General features: G+C 48.5%; 1 protein-coding gene across 2 annotated transcripts in view; it reads left to right on the top strand.

Annotated features, from left to right (window-relative positions):
- Positions 1–10,397: 10,397 nt before the first annotated feature.
- SP2 (Sp2 transcription factor) overlaps positions 10,398–14,139 on the top strand; it is a 28,613-nt gene continuing 24,871 nt past the window's right edge. Inside the window, exon 1 of one of the 2 annotated variants that reach the window (XM_081272327.1) lies at positions 10,398–10,497. In XM_081272327.1, the coding sequence (XP_081128453.1) occupies positions 10,491–10,497 (7 nt within the window). In that variant the 5' untranslated portion in view covers positions 10,398–10,490. The remainder of the gene's footprint in view (positions 10,498–14,139) is intronic. The other variant, XM_081272326.1, reaches the window with a different exon arrangement.

Here is a 14,139-nt window from a genome sequence, read left to right as displayed (position 1 = left end):
AACAGCACAGTCACTGGGCTGCCTGCCACTTCTGCCTCCACCTGGGGGCTTGGCAGGCAGACAGCCACCTGTCTTGGGAGACTCAGGTGGCTGCTGGCAGGTCGTGGTCGACAAGGGCCTCCCCACCAGAAGCCCCTCCAGTGCTGGACCATTTAGTTTGAGGGTCCAGACCCAGCAAGACAATGAAAGATGCCAGAGGAGCCAGGCAGAAGCGGCCCCAGGAAGCCCCTGACCCCACTGCTGTCCTTCCCAGGAGGCCTTTGGCCTCTTTTCCCTGACATGGCTCTGCCATCTCTTGGGGAGAGATGCTTGTGGATGGGGGGTAGAGTGGGAGGAACTCTGCTTGGCCCCTAGGGGGGCAGCGCAGATTTATGGGGTTGGATTTTTACAGGCTGGGGAGAGGCCCCAGGTAGGAGCCATGGAGCCTGACTGAGGAGCAAACACGTAAAACCTCCCTGACATGAAAGTCGCAGCAGCAGGCCCCCCCAGACTGTGGGTGGTGAGAGATTTACTGCTCTTGCACAAGGCCTGGAGGGGCCCGGGAGCTGCACGGACACTTCAGAGCCAGAATTGCTCCCCACCAAGGCCTTCACCTTTCTCCTCTAGGAAAAAAATATTACTCACCAATAGAACAGGTTGGAGCTGCCAGGATGATGGTTATCGCAGCCCGGACCCCGCCCCACCTGGAGACTTCCTCTCCTCCTCTCCCTGAACTCTCCTTTCTGGCCCCAGGTCAAGGAGAGATCCCTGGGGCAAGGTGGGGGGTAACTTCCAAAGAGACTTCCCTCTACAGCCAGGGAGTGGGGCACAAGCCGCAGGAGCCTAGCCCTCCAAACCCAGGGGCCTGAAGCAAAGGAGGGTAGCGGGTGTGTGAGTGGGTCTGGCCAAGTATCCCAACATTTAGGACTTTCAGGGTGTGCGAGTGGGATAAGTGTTCTACCTGAAGGGAGACAGAGGTGGCAAACTAAGGACGCAGAAACCCAGAAAGTACCTTGTGCTTGGCTGCCTAGTCACAGCCCCTCATCCTCAGCTCTTGTCTAGTCAAACCCAGTTGCCACTTTTCTCCTAAGGTGGACCCCTGACTCTTTCCCCACCTGTTGATGGCCAGTGGCTCTTGTATCTATGGGGGCAGCTTGAAGAGTGGGGTTTTACTGTCTCCCAGATTTTGCACCCCATCCCACTGGTCCCTCACCTGCACCTCAGTGAGATGGGGGTGAGCTGCACTGCTAACCACTTACAAGGGCCAGGTAAGCATCCTGAGAACAGGTAAGGACCCACAGCCTTTGAAATGGAAGGGGTAGGTTGCCACCAGAAGATGGCCAGGATTTGCAGTGCCCCATGGGAAAGGGTTGAGGGAAGCACCATAAAAGGCTGACCCTTCCTCTCTCCAGCAGGCCTTCCCTCCCCACCCTTCAGCTCAGCCTACCAAGAGAGCCCTGCTGGCATGGAGACAGCCACCTGAGTCATCTCAGGTGCCTAGCCAGGTGGACAGACTTGCCCATCGTTAGGCCCCACCCTGAGTGGTGGTCAGTGATCACTCCCCAGGAACAGGCCAGGAGAAGAGTGAGGAGGTCAAAGGCACCCCTCTGTCACTGAGGAAGCGGAAGCCCAGCTGAAATCCAGGCTAGCATGACAGAGGCTGAGTGGGGAAACCCCAGCTTGGGGAGAAGGTGCCAGAAGCAACAGCATGGCCCTTTCTCCTGACTGTCAGGGAAGGAAGACTGAGGAGGTTCATGCTGTAGAAGGGAAGGGGAGGAAGTCAAGAGAATAGATGGCTTTGCTCCCTTGGCCCCCACTGGCTGCCACCAGCTTCTGACTGCAGGCTCAGAGTGGGCCGGGCTGGTCAGGACCTGCCTCTAGCCTGCCTTCCTCCCCAGCAGGTCAGGGGAAAATTACTCTCCTGCTACTGCTTTTTATTTTTTGAAGCCAGATCAAAGGTGGGACCCAGATGGGAGCCCTAGTAAACTCTCAGCAATGCAGAGCCTGGAGTTTCAGAGGTGAAACCAAGAGCTGGGGGAGGGCCCATCCTAGGCCCTGGCTCCAGGGGTCAGAGGCCAGAGGGAGAGTGGGAACCAAGAGGCAGGGGTGGAGCCAGTGGGCGGGGGCCTGGTGAGAATAACCAGAGGCCTGAAGACTCCAGACAAGCCTATGGCCAGCTTGGTTGGCACGGCTGTTCCAATGCAAGTTCCCTCTCGTGAAGAGCTCCCCCAACCCCAGTGTCCAAACCAACTGGAAACTTCTCTCTAGGCTGGTGTTATCAGCCAAATGCCATTCCACTTTTACTTCACTGCCCATTTTGGTCACCTCCTCTAGTTCTTAGTTGAGGTAACCTTGCCCCACCCCCCTCCAACTTCCATATCCTTAGAATGTCCTTGGATAGGCCAAATGGCAGCCATTCTCATCCAAGAAGCCTTCCCAGTACCCCTACCTTCTGCATCCCCCCTAGGGCCACCACATAGCTTCTCTTGCTAGGAACTGGCTTGCCACCTCCAGTACGGTGGCATGGAGGAGGGATTTTCAGGGGCACAGTATAGCCTGGCACCATAAGGGTACATCCTTCTGCTGAGGTAGGGCATGCTGAGTGGGCCCCTGAGTCTCCACCTTTCTTTCCTCAGGAGCCCTGAAGTCTGGATAAGCTCAGTCCTGACCAGACCTGAAGCGTGTCTATCAGAACTAAATCCCTAAAATCTTGGTTGGCTCCAGCCAAGACCCTGGGGAACCCTCCTTAAGGATAACTGGGACCTCCCTCCCTGTTGCTCCAGACAACCAACCACTCTTTGCCCCAGCTCTTCCCAGGTGATGAAGTCCTGGCAAGACAGCTGGGGCGGACTGCGCCGTGTGCCTGTGTGTGTGCCTGTAGGTACCTGAGCACACCTAAGTGGATCTAGATGTAAAGGAGGGAGAGAGTGCCACTCTACAAAATCTTGTCACTGATGCACTGTGTGACCTTAGCCACCTCCATTACCTTCTCAGAGCCTTGATTTCCTCTGGCCGTAAAATATGAGGCTAATTGGCCCTCCTAGGGAAGCTGGGAGGGTTAATTGGGCAATGGCTCTGAAGAGAAGGAGATCTATAAATACAAGGGATCATTTGAGGGTATTTCACAGCCGTTTTGTGGGCCCCAGTGTTATTATTAATATGATTATTGTTATTGTTATCGCCCACTTCCCGAGTCTCTGCCAGCTGGGTCCTGCTTCCAGGGACCGCATTGCATTCCTGAGCTGGCATCCCCAGGCAAGGGCCTCCAGGAACCCCACTCTCCACAGCCAGGGTCTCAAGAAAACAGTGATAGGACCAAGGTTTGCCTTTGGCAGAGGGAGTCAGGGGCCCAGAAGGAGAGGAATGGAAGGAGAGGGGACTGTGCCCGCCTGGGGAAGGCTGCAGTGTGCCTTTGTTCCTAGGGCGCTTCCAGTCTGCTGTGGCAATCCTGGACTCAGGGAAGCAGATTGGGCAGCTGTATGGATCTCTGGTCTGGGTCAGGAGAGGGGCCAGGGGCCGTGTGTAGGGGTCTGAGTTGGACAGAGGATACTGGCTGCTGCAAAGACACAAGGAGGGATCTGCCTCTTCCTTTAGATAGGACAACCGCTCTTTTCGTGGAGTCTCTGTAGAGGTTTAAACACATCCCAGTCTCCAGATGCAGTAGTGCCCTGGCCTGGCCAACAGCAGGCCCCAGATACCTTCCTGTTGAAGTAAATTTCCCTGCTTCCTCCCTGTTCCTATCGGGTTGAACTCTGGGCAACAGCTTTGGGTGCCCCCTGGTGGCAACATACAAAGACCAGGAGGACTCTGCCTTCTGTCCCTTATGAAGGGCTTGTTTTCCTTGGGGCCCTGGCCTTTCTTCCAGAGGCGCCCCAGACCCCACACCAGAAGGCTTGTGGATAGGAAGAACCAAGGAAGAAGGAAGAACCCTATGGAAAGGGATAGGTAGAATGTCCATGCTGGAAGATTCCATCGAAGTTGGTGGGCAGCCGTCGGCCCAGGCAGGGGAGCCAAGGGCAGAGAGAGCTGAGGAGTCAGGGACCCTCAAGGGAGTTGAGGAGTCAAGGGTCAGGAGCCACAGAGGAGTGGCTGGGTGTGTGCCCGTGGGGTGCAGAGTCAAGGCAACTGGCAGAGTGTAACTGAGAGAGATATTTTTACAGCCTCTGTCCATTTTTTATGCTGATAGAAGATGGAAGCAACCTGTATCACTGAAGTCATGGATGGACCCCGGGAGGGAAAGAATAGCTGTGACTCATTCAAACTGGGTATCCGTCCCATCAAATCCTTTTCAGAGCCTGCACATACGAGCATCAGGGATGGCTTAAAAAATTTTCCCCATCTATGGGAAAAGGAGAGGCTACTTGGAAATCCTTAATATAAAATCAGCAATTTTAAATTTTTATTACTTATTTTTTGTGTGTGTGTGCTGGGGATTGAACCCAGGGGTGCTTTACCAATGAACTATATTTCCAGCACTTTTTTTTTTTTTATGTTGAGACAGGGTCTCACTAGGTTACTGAGGCTGACCTTGAACTTGAGATCCTCCAGCAACACTAAACCTTGGGCCTCAGCTGTGGGTGCAGACCAGCAGGAGTGTGGGCCAGCGGACCATCAGAGGCTGTCCTGAGTTATAGTCTTTTAGTTTCTGGACTAACAGCCCCTACTATGCTGAGTGGATCCTTTCATAGAAGGCTCCAGAAGGAATCTGTGGCTTCTTAAGGACACAGACTGTGCGGTTCCATGCCCTCTCTCCAGGGCCTTTAGCCACCTGGGAGTGGGGGTGGAAACACTCACTCTCCCGACTTTGGATGAGATGGTGACTTCAGCCTGCAGAAGAGAAGGACAGGAAGTGTCAGGAAGCAGGAAAAGCAGAGGAGTGAAGAGGCAGGAGGCTTAAGAGGTAGACAGGGAAGGAGAAGTGAAGTGGAGATGAAAGAGACTGGGCTCAAAAAAGAAGAGCGCCACTGGCACAGTGGCGCATGCCTTTAATTCCAGCAGTTTGGGACAAGGAGGAGGAGGATCGCAAGTTCAAAGCCAGCCTCAGCAACTTAGGAAGGCCCTAAGAAACTCAGCAAGACTCTCTAAATAAAATACAAAAATGGCTGGGGATCTGGCTCAGTGGTTAAGCACCCCTGGGTTCAATCCTTGGTACCAAAAAGAGAGAGAGAAAAAAAAGAGGGTAAGTTGTGAAGGGGTTAAAAGGATAGTCATTCATTCAGTCAAAAACATTTACTGTGCACCTGCTACCATCAGTGTTCTGGGGGTTGAAGGTGGCCAGTAAGACAAACATGAAGGTTTCCATTGTGGAGAACAAGCGGCTTTGCAAATTAGAAATGGGGAAAATGTGACACCTTGGAGTAGGAAGAGGCTGAAAGTACATGGAAGCAAGAAGGGACAAAGCACTGAGAAAAAAACCTGCCTCCAGATCCCCCAGGGAAGAGACACCATCCCTGCTCAACCCCAGGAGATGCAGCTGGAACCACCGGAAGGCCCTGCATCTTCGAAGACCACAGCAGGTAGGTGGGGAAGAGGAGAAATTTAGGAAGAAGAGGGACAGGAGTGAGTGGGGTGGAGGTGCCAGACTTTTCCTAGTTTTCCATTTGGGCACCCCCGGTGGAAGATCTCATAGGGAGAACACACCTGAGAATGTTCTTAATACTGATACCTGGGTTCCATCCCCAGGCACTTACTTCCCTGAATGGGACCAGGACTTCAGAATTTGTTAAAAAGCTCTTTAGAGAGTCTAAAGTGTGGCCAGGGAGACAAAAGGCACTTAGAAGCCATCTGCCTGGCCTCCCTCTGTGTGGGGGACTAGGATGGGGGCTATCTTGAAGGAAGAGATCTGACAGAAGACAGTTCATATGGTGTTTGAGGGGTTGTGAACAAGGCTCAAAGACTCCAGTGGTAGGGGCTGGGGATGTGGCTCGGTGACAGAGTGCTTGCCTAGCATGCTTCAGGTTCTGGGCTTGATCCTTAGCACCACGAAAGGGGGAACAATGCTGTGCCTCTAGTAAGAGGCGAAAGATAGCCTAACAACAAGGAAAATGGCCGCCTTTAAAAGGCAAAACCATTCAAATAATTCAAAACTACTGGTGGATTATTCTATGTATTCACACCCTGTACCCAACCCACACGCGTCCTCCCCCCACCCACACACACTTCTACTGTCTTCTTGATGGGGCCTCTGGGGTAGGAGAAGCATAGCTTCCTCCAGCTTTTGTCCCAGAAGAGGTATGGCAGTGGCCCAGCAGGATATTCAACCCCACCTCCCCACCAAAACCCCTGCACCCTAATGTAGCTGAGTCATTGAACCCGGGTGGAGTACTTGGCTTGGCAGTGAAGCAATCAGCTTGAAAACTCCCCTGGGAACAGAATGTATGGTCTATATAAACAAGTCCTTTGTATATGTAACATATGCAAATATTCATTTTTTAAGTTGGCATACATATTCTGACCCTTCTGACGAATGGCCTCAATCCTACTGTAGCTCAGTCTCTCAGGGGAGTCAGAAGTGAGAAAAAAGTGTGTAAAATAGTCTGGTGTGGTGGCACACGCCTGTAATCCCATAATTTGGGAGGCTAAGGGAGGAGGATTTCAAGTTCCAGTCCAGCCTTTTCCACTTAAGAGGACTCTGTCTCAAAATTAAAAATAAAAAGGACTGGAGATGTGGCTCAATGGCTAAGCACCCCTGGATTCAATCCCAGGTACCAAAAAAAAAAAAAAAAAGCTGTATTAGACCATGAGAAGCAGGCCTTTTGCATGTGCTGAGTCCAGGGCAGCACAGAGGAGGACAAAGGTTTGGGCAGGAGGGAAATGTGTGGATTTCAAGCAGGGTTTTTGCTTTGTTTTAAATTTTATTTATTTAATTTTAATTTTTTTTTGTACCAGGGATTGAACCTAGGGAGGGGCATTTAACCACTGAGCCACATTCTGAGTCCCTTTTTTGGGGGGGGAGGGTGTACCAGTTATTGAACTCAGGGGCTCTCAACCACTGAGCCACATCCCCAGCCCTATTTTGTATTTTTTTTTTTTTTTTAAGAGACTGAATTGCTCTAGTGCCTTACCGTTGCTGAGGCTGGCTTTGAACTCACAATCCTCCTACCTCAGCCTCCCAAACTGATAGGATTACAGGCATGTGCCACCATGCCTGGCTCTGAGTCCTTTATTTTATTTTGATACAGGTTCTTGTTAAGTTGCTTAGGGCTTAACTAAATTGCAGATGCTGGCTTTGAACTTGAGATCCACCTGCCTTAGCCTCCCCTGCCACTGGTATTCCAGGCATATACCACTGTGCCAGGCTAAATGTTTATTTTATCTTTTTGTAGTTGTACATGGATAGAATGCTTTTACTTTCTATTTGTTTATTTATTTATTTATTTTTGTGCTGCTGGGGGTTGAACCCAGGGCCTTGTACATGCTAGGCAAGCACTCTACCAACTAAGCTATATCCCAACTAAGCTATATATTGTTTATTTTTATGTGGTGCCTCACATGTGCTAGGCAAGTGCTCTGCCACTGAGCTACAGCCCCAGTCCCTTAAGTTTTTTATTTGATTTTTTTGTAGTAATAGGGATCCACCCCCGACCTCTGCCAGGCCCTGTTCATTGTGTGTGTCTGTGTATATGAATATATACATACATATGTATGTATGTATATATAGACAAGAACTCTATTGATGAGCTGCAACCCCAGCTGAATAGGATCTTAAGGGACACATAGGTGTTTACCAGGAGAAAAAAAAGGGTAAGGTAGGAAGGGAACTAGTAGAAAGATTCATAGGTCTTTAGGGACTACAGAATCTTTCCTTGAGGAACAAAGCTACGATTTGTAGAGAAGAAATGGGTAGAGGAAGATAAAAGATGGAAAATATATACAAGTGGGAGTGTGGAGGACTTTATTTGCCTAGAAAGGAGTTTGGGTTATATCTAAAAGGGCATAGGAGACCCAGTGAAATTGTTGTTGTTGTTGGTACTAGGGGTTGGACTCAGGTGTGCTTATACCCACGGAGTTTCATCCTCAGCCCCCTCTTTTTTTTTTTTTTCCTTTTTTGAGACAGGGTCTTGCTAAATTGCTTAGGGCCTCGCTAAATCGCTGAGGCTGGCTTTGACCTTACAATCCTCCTGCCTCAGCTTCCCAAATTGCTGGGATTACAGGCCCAGTGAAGGATCTTAAGTAGGGAAGTGATGATACCATCTAATGTCTTACTTTTAAAATGTTAACATTGAGAGGAGTAGACTGGTAAATCAGAATTACTGTTTACTAAGCATTCTGTGATATAATTTTATCACATCAACCTTTCTGGCAATGTTTTTTTAAACTGCCAGTCATGACCAACAAGAAAGAAGATGGAAGGAAGTAAGGAAAGAGGACAGAAGAGAAAATTCTTGGGGATAGGGGTGCAGCTCAGTGGTTGAGTGCATACTTAGTATGCAGAAGGCTGGGGTTTAATCCCCAGCATTTAAAAAGTTCCTGGGTTCAATAGATCAATATATATATATATATATATATATATATATATATATATATATATATATATATAAACATACACACACACATACATACATATGTATGTATATATTCAGTGTACCATAAATTATGTATGTATGATATATATATATATATATATATATATATATTTTTTTTTTTTTCTCCCAGTGCATCATAAGTAGTAAGGGTATTGTTTTTGGAAACTTTGTTATACACTCTTATTCAACTTTAAGTGTGTTGGTTCACTTTAAATGTATCAGGTTAAGATGCAAAATTTATTCCTCTCTATGGTTTATGATTTTTTTTTTACCTTTATTTTATTCATATATTTTTATGTGGTGCTGAGGATTGAACCCAGGGTCTCGCATGTGCGAGGGGAGCGCTCTTCCACTGAGCCCCGACCCCAGCCCCCCTCCATGTGGCTTATGATTTTTAAAAAAATGTTTTTAGTTGTAGATTGGGCACAATAACTTCCGTTCACTTTTTTTTTTTTTTTAATGTTTGTTGAGGATCAAATCTAGTGCCTCACACGTGCTAGGCAAGCACTCTAATGCTGAACCACAACCCCAGCCCTGGCTTATGATTTTTTTTTTTAATAAATTTGGTTCATAGAACTACTGTTTTTCTTTTTCTTTTCTTTTTTTAAAGAGAGAGAGAGAGAATTTTTTAAATATTTATTTTTAGTTCTCGGCGGACACAACATCTTTGTTGGTATGTGGTGCTGAGGATCAAACGCGGGCCGCACGCATGCCAGGCGAGCGCGCTACCGCTTGAGCCATATCCCCAGCCCCTGGCTTATGATTTTTAAAAAAGGAAAGCTACTACTCTGAAGTGTAGGTGTGATCAGCCTGGCTTATACACACGAGGCCACAGGACTCAGGGAATTTTGTTTACCTGCCTAAGGTCTCTCTGTAAATGGAATACGTCGAGGTTACCAAACTGGGCTGGTCTGAAGCTGGAGTGGACGGATGCTAGGCAGCCTTCCTAAATTAATCGTGCACAGGAGAGAGGCTTGGAAAAGAAAAATAATCCTACCTAGATGATGCCTACCAAGTGCTTCACTTCATCCTCGAGGAAAGGGGGTTGAGACCAAGCAGGAGTTCTTAAACTTCTGTTTGCAACTGTGTCCACCTGAGGCGCTTCTAAACACGTCCCTAAAGTATCACATCTTATTAAGGGTGGCGTCTCAAGGAGTCTGCTTTAGGAAGAGCTTAGATGATTCTGACGCGCCCGTTTTGGGGGGCCATGGATTAGCGGGAGTCCCTGAGACAACCTGCTGAGGATTAAGAGGGACTTGTGATAAAATAAAAATCCCATCTCAGAAGTGTCACCCAAACTCCGGTCACGGTGTCAGGCTCCAGTGCTTCACTGTACAAAGTCGCCTCTTCCAAGGCGATAGCAAAGAAGGCACTTAGAAAGGTGGCTTTCCACTCACCAGGCAAGGGGTAGAGTGGTAGCCGACTCCAGCGGAAAGAAGAGGAGAAGGAAACCACTACCTTACCTGGGCCAGACAGCATGTAAGGCCCAATGTATACGCTTTTTATACAGGCATTTCTTGGCCTTACCCTAAGGACTTCTGATTGGCTTTAGGGCAGATCTATCACTCATCTTCTGGGTTAGAGGTGGGTGGAAAGTCAATCACGACCAATAACGAAACATTCCTCAGTTAAGCCCCTCCCCATCCAGCTTCCTGTTGCTGTCCATCAACCATCTAGTAGGCGGGACTTTGCCTCCAGCTAGTTGGCTGATGAATATGTCGTTCATTCTTCAGTAGGCTTCCGGTTGGTACTCTCTACCGTCCATCAGTGACACTTCGTAACCTTATTGGCCAAACCAACGTCGCTCTAGATGACGCTCACTTATTGGTTAGCAGTGCTGTCGGTCCCCAATGTGCCGAACGCTTATTGGTGAATGTTGCCGTCGCTCGGGTGGTGGCGGGCTCCGGGATTGGCGGGCGCTAGGCGGGCGGTGTCAGGCTCTCGGTGGCGGCGGAGGCGGCGGAGGCCAGGGAGGAAGATGTCGTAATGAGCGGTGGGTCCTGGCCTCTGCCGGCGGGGTCTTCCCGGCCCTCAAGGGTCGGAAAGACGGGCAGAGGCCGCGGGGAGGGGAAGCCGGGGCCGGGGGTTCCCCCCTGGGGCTGGGCCTGGCACCGGGGCCCGGCTACGGGAGGGGCGGGGGAGGGAGGATTCCCGCCCGGAGGAGGAGCGCGGCTGGCCAGCCGGGCGGAGGCACCCGGAAGGGGGCGTTCGACTCCCCGCCCCCTCGGAGCCCGCTGGGCGGGAGGGCGGCGCTTCCGGGGGCTGGCGAGAGAAGCTGGCACCCCGGGCATGCCTGGCTCGCCCTTAGCAGAGTCGCTGGCTGACCACTGCATCGCCTGCCTAATGGAAATGTCTGGGTCTGCTCCGAGAAGGCGCCTGGCTCGCCCTGGGTGGGGGAGATCTTCCACACTACAACTCTAAATGCCCGCAGGCGATTCAGGGCCTGCGGGACTGAGAGGAGTGGGAATGCTTGAAATTTAGACGGTGCCAACCAGATGGGCACTGCTGGGCATAGACTTCAGTCTGTTTACTGACGTATCCCAATCAGGAAATGGTGTCAGACCACAGGGCACTTCCTGGGCAGATGGCCGTGGGCCAGGGACTGAACAAAATCGTCTTTTAAATGCTTGCACTTGGATCCTTGAACTTCCACCTAAATATCTGCAAGCTCTTGGAATTATGAGAAGTTTGAGAACTTGTTGACACAGCTCCCAATCTGTTTGTTACACCCCCGTTGGGGAGACTACTGAAATCCCAAAGCCCAGATACAGTCAGTCTTGAGGGATGATTTAAAGAATAAAACAAAATAGATGCCAGCTTCCTTCCTTCACTGCACTCCATCCCCATTGCTGACTTAATGGTTCTCAGCTGCCTATCCTTGCTTCTTGGCTTATGTTTCTTTCCTAGTGGCTTTCTAATTTTAGTTCAAAAGGAAGTGTGTCTTCTCAGCAACTGAGAAACCTCTCCTCACTGCATTCCTTGGTTTTGATTCCAGTATCTTGTCATGTTTGTTAGTTAACTTGACCCATGGAGACTTAGTGTGGCTTTCCTTGTCCTTCTGAGGTTATTCACTCACTATTGCTTCCTGGAAAAAGGAATGGACCAGGACTCCACTGTGAGCAATGAATTGGCCCAAGGTCACACTTATACAGATCATTGCAGGTAGAAGGCTACTGACTGCTTAAGGATGCACAGGCATACACCGTCTAAAACTTGTTTTATGCTGTATCTTAGGAGGCAGTCAGTATCATAGAGGAGGGCTAAGTGTTGAGTTGGTATTTTGGAAAAGATTTTTAGGACTAGAAAGTTTATACAGTGTTGGCCAGCTCACAGAGGCCACAGAAAGAATCATGGTGGAACCCAGACCACAGCAGTAATTTAGATTACTAACACAAAGAAATCCATTGTTTGCAATAATGAATATAACTCAGTGTCTTACTTTATTTTAAATTCCTGTGTATGATGAAGAGGGCAAATCTGTCAGACAACCTATCTATTGGGCTGATGGTATCAGTGTTCAGTGGCTTTAATACCAGTTGGAAATGGATCCTCATTGGCTAGGGACATTGGTGAGTTTTCTAATTCTAGTGCCACTTGATTGTACAGAGGCTTAAACTCTTTGGTTAAAAGCATCCACAATAAGGAAAGAAAGCTGGTCCTAGATAATGATGAGCCTCCTGAACTAGGCTCCTAAAGACACAGACTCCGACAAGGAGACCCACAAAGAGTACATTGATAATTGGATATTCCCTGGCTGCCCAGCAGAGAACTGGCTCCTGGATGAAAAGTTTGGCATCTTTGTGGACAGCACATAGACTGGCCACTTTCCCTCTCAGAATTCACCCTCTGGAGGCCTGTCAAAGAGGAGGAAAGAAGCTATGAGCGTATTTTGGCAAATATCTGGGTAAAGGCATTCCAGTAGGTAGGCTTGTTCATTTCGATATCTTGACTTTAAATTTCTTAATTTTTCTGTTGTCTTTTGGAGAAGTTGCAGGGTTCCTTGAGCCAGGCAACGAACAGTCCTTTGTTAATGGTATGTGGCAATTCCCAAGCTTACTTTAAGCAATTATTGCCCAACTAGTGCCCTTATGATGACATGTTAAACTTATTGTAGTCAGCCAGTAGACCTTCATATTGGCTTTCGTTTGATAAGTAGTCCTTGCCCACTCCCATTTTTATGATTGAAGTGTGGCATGTACTGAGAGTTATTTTTTCCCTTCTCTTTTCTCTGTATACACACAAATTGGAAGCCCTGCTTGCAAACATTGAAAAATTAAGGAATTATTTTGGATCAAGTGAGCAGTAGCCACACATTGAAGGAGGCAGAGAGACATTGCTTTAAAGGTTGTGTGGAGGCCAGGCATGGTGGCATATGTGGATAATCCCAGCAAAGGAGGAGCGCAAAGTTCAAAGCCAGCCTCAGCAATTTAGCAAGGCCCTAAGGAACTTAGGGAGGCCCTGTGTCAAAATGAAAAATAGAAAGTGCTGGGGTTGTAGCTTATTGGTAAAGCACCCCTGGATTCAATCCCCAGTACCAATAAGTCAATAAAGATTGTGTGGAGTATTAGGAAGTTTAGGGATGAAGTAGTATGAACAGTTCTAGTTTATATGGGATTACATGGTCCAATTTTAAACCTTGTGGGTGGCAGAAGGTTAAATGCTTCTTGAGATTTGGGGTAGTATGTCTGGAGTATCCCTTTGGGCAGTTTAACAAATCTATGAATTTCTCCCCAGTATGTTCTAAACCAGGAATGCTTACCTTATGGGTCATTTCCAGTATTTTCCCTCCCTTTCTTTTCTCCTTCCTTCCTTCCCTCCTTCCTTTATTTCTCTCTCAGGTATTGGGGATTGAATCCAGTGGTGTTCCACTTAGCTAGATCTCCAGCCTTTTTTTTTTTTTTTTTTTTTTTTTTTTTTTGAGACAGGTTTCTCTTTGTTGCTGAGGCTGGCCTCGAACTTGTGATCCTTCCACCTCAGCTTTCCAAGTTGCTGAGATTACAGGCATGTGCATTGGTTCCAGACCAGTAATTTCTAGGCTGAGAAATGGACATCATTATGAAATGTACTTGTTTTACTTTGCCCCCTTTGAATGCTTAATCATGACCTGTGGTGGTGGTGGTGGTGGGGAGCTTTCTTTTTATTTCTCCTTCATAAATCCAGCACTTTAATTTTGTTTTTGAAATGTATTTGAAAGTCTGTCTCTTTGGATGCTCTTTCTCCATTGCCAGTAGATCTTTTTGGCGGGAAGCTTTCTTTTAGGACTTTAGGGTGGAAGGGGTCTCACTTTTCCATCAGTAATCTTTTGAACCAGGTGGAAAGAAGAGCAAAGAGGCAAAACCATGGGACATTTCTGACTCAAGGGCATTGTCAGATTAAATAGGAAAGGAATTGGAGATTGCTTAAGAGGAGATGCTCCCAGGTGTTGTGGGTGGATTTGTTCCAGTTGACAGACTCTGAAATGGAAAACTGAGTTTTCTACTGCCTCCTGGGACGAGGCTAAAAGAGCCCTGGAGCAAGCTCAGAGTCAGCACTAGCAGCTTGGGGGAAGTCTGGCTTCCACTACCTGTCTTCTGGATTCCCTGAGGCTGCCAATGGCATGGAGATCACTGTGCTTTTCATTAGAATGGACTTCTGG

The sequence above is a fragment of the Spermophilus citellus genome (assembly GCF_964194105.1).
Source record: "Spermophilus citellus genome assembly, chromosome: 17".
In the NCBI taxonomy this organism is placed as follows: Eukaryota; Metazoa; Chordata; class Mammalia; order Rodentia; family Sciuridae; genus Spermophilus; species Spermophilus citellus.
Note: the sequence above shows the minus strand (reverse complement) of the source record. Positions and strands in the feature narration are given on the sequence as shown.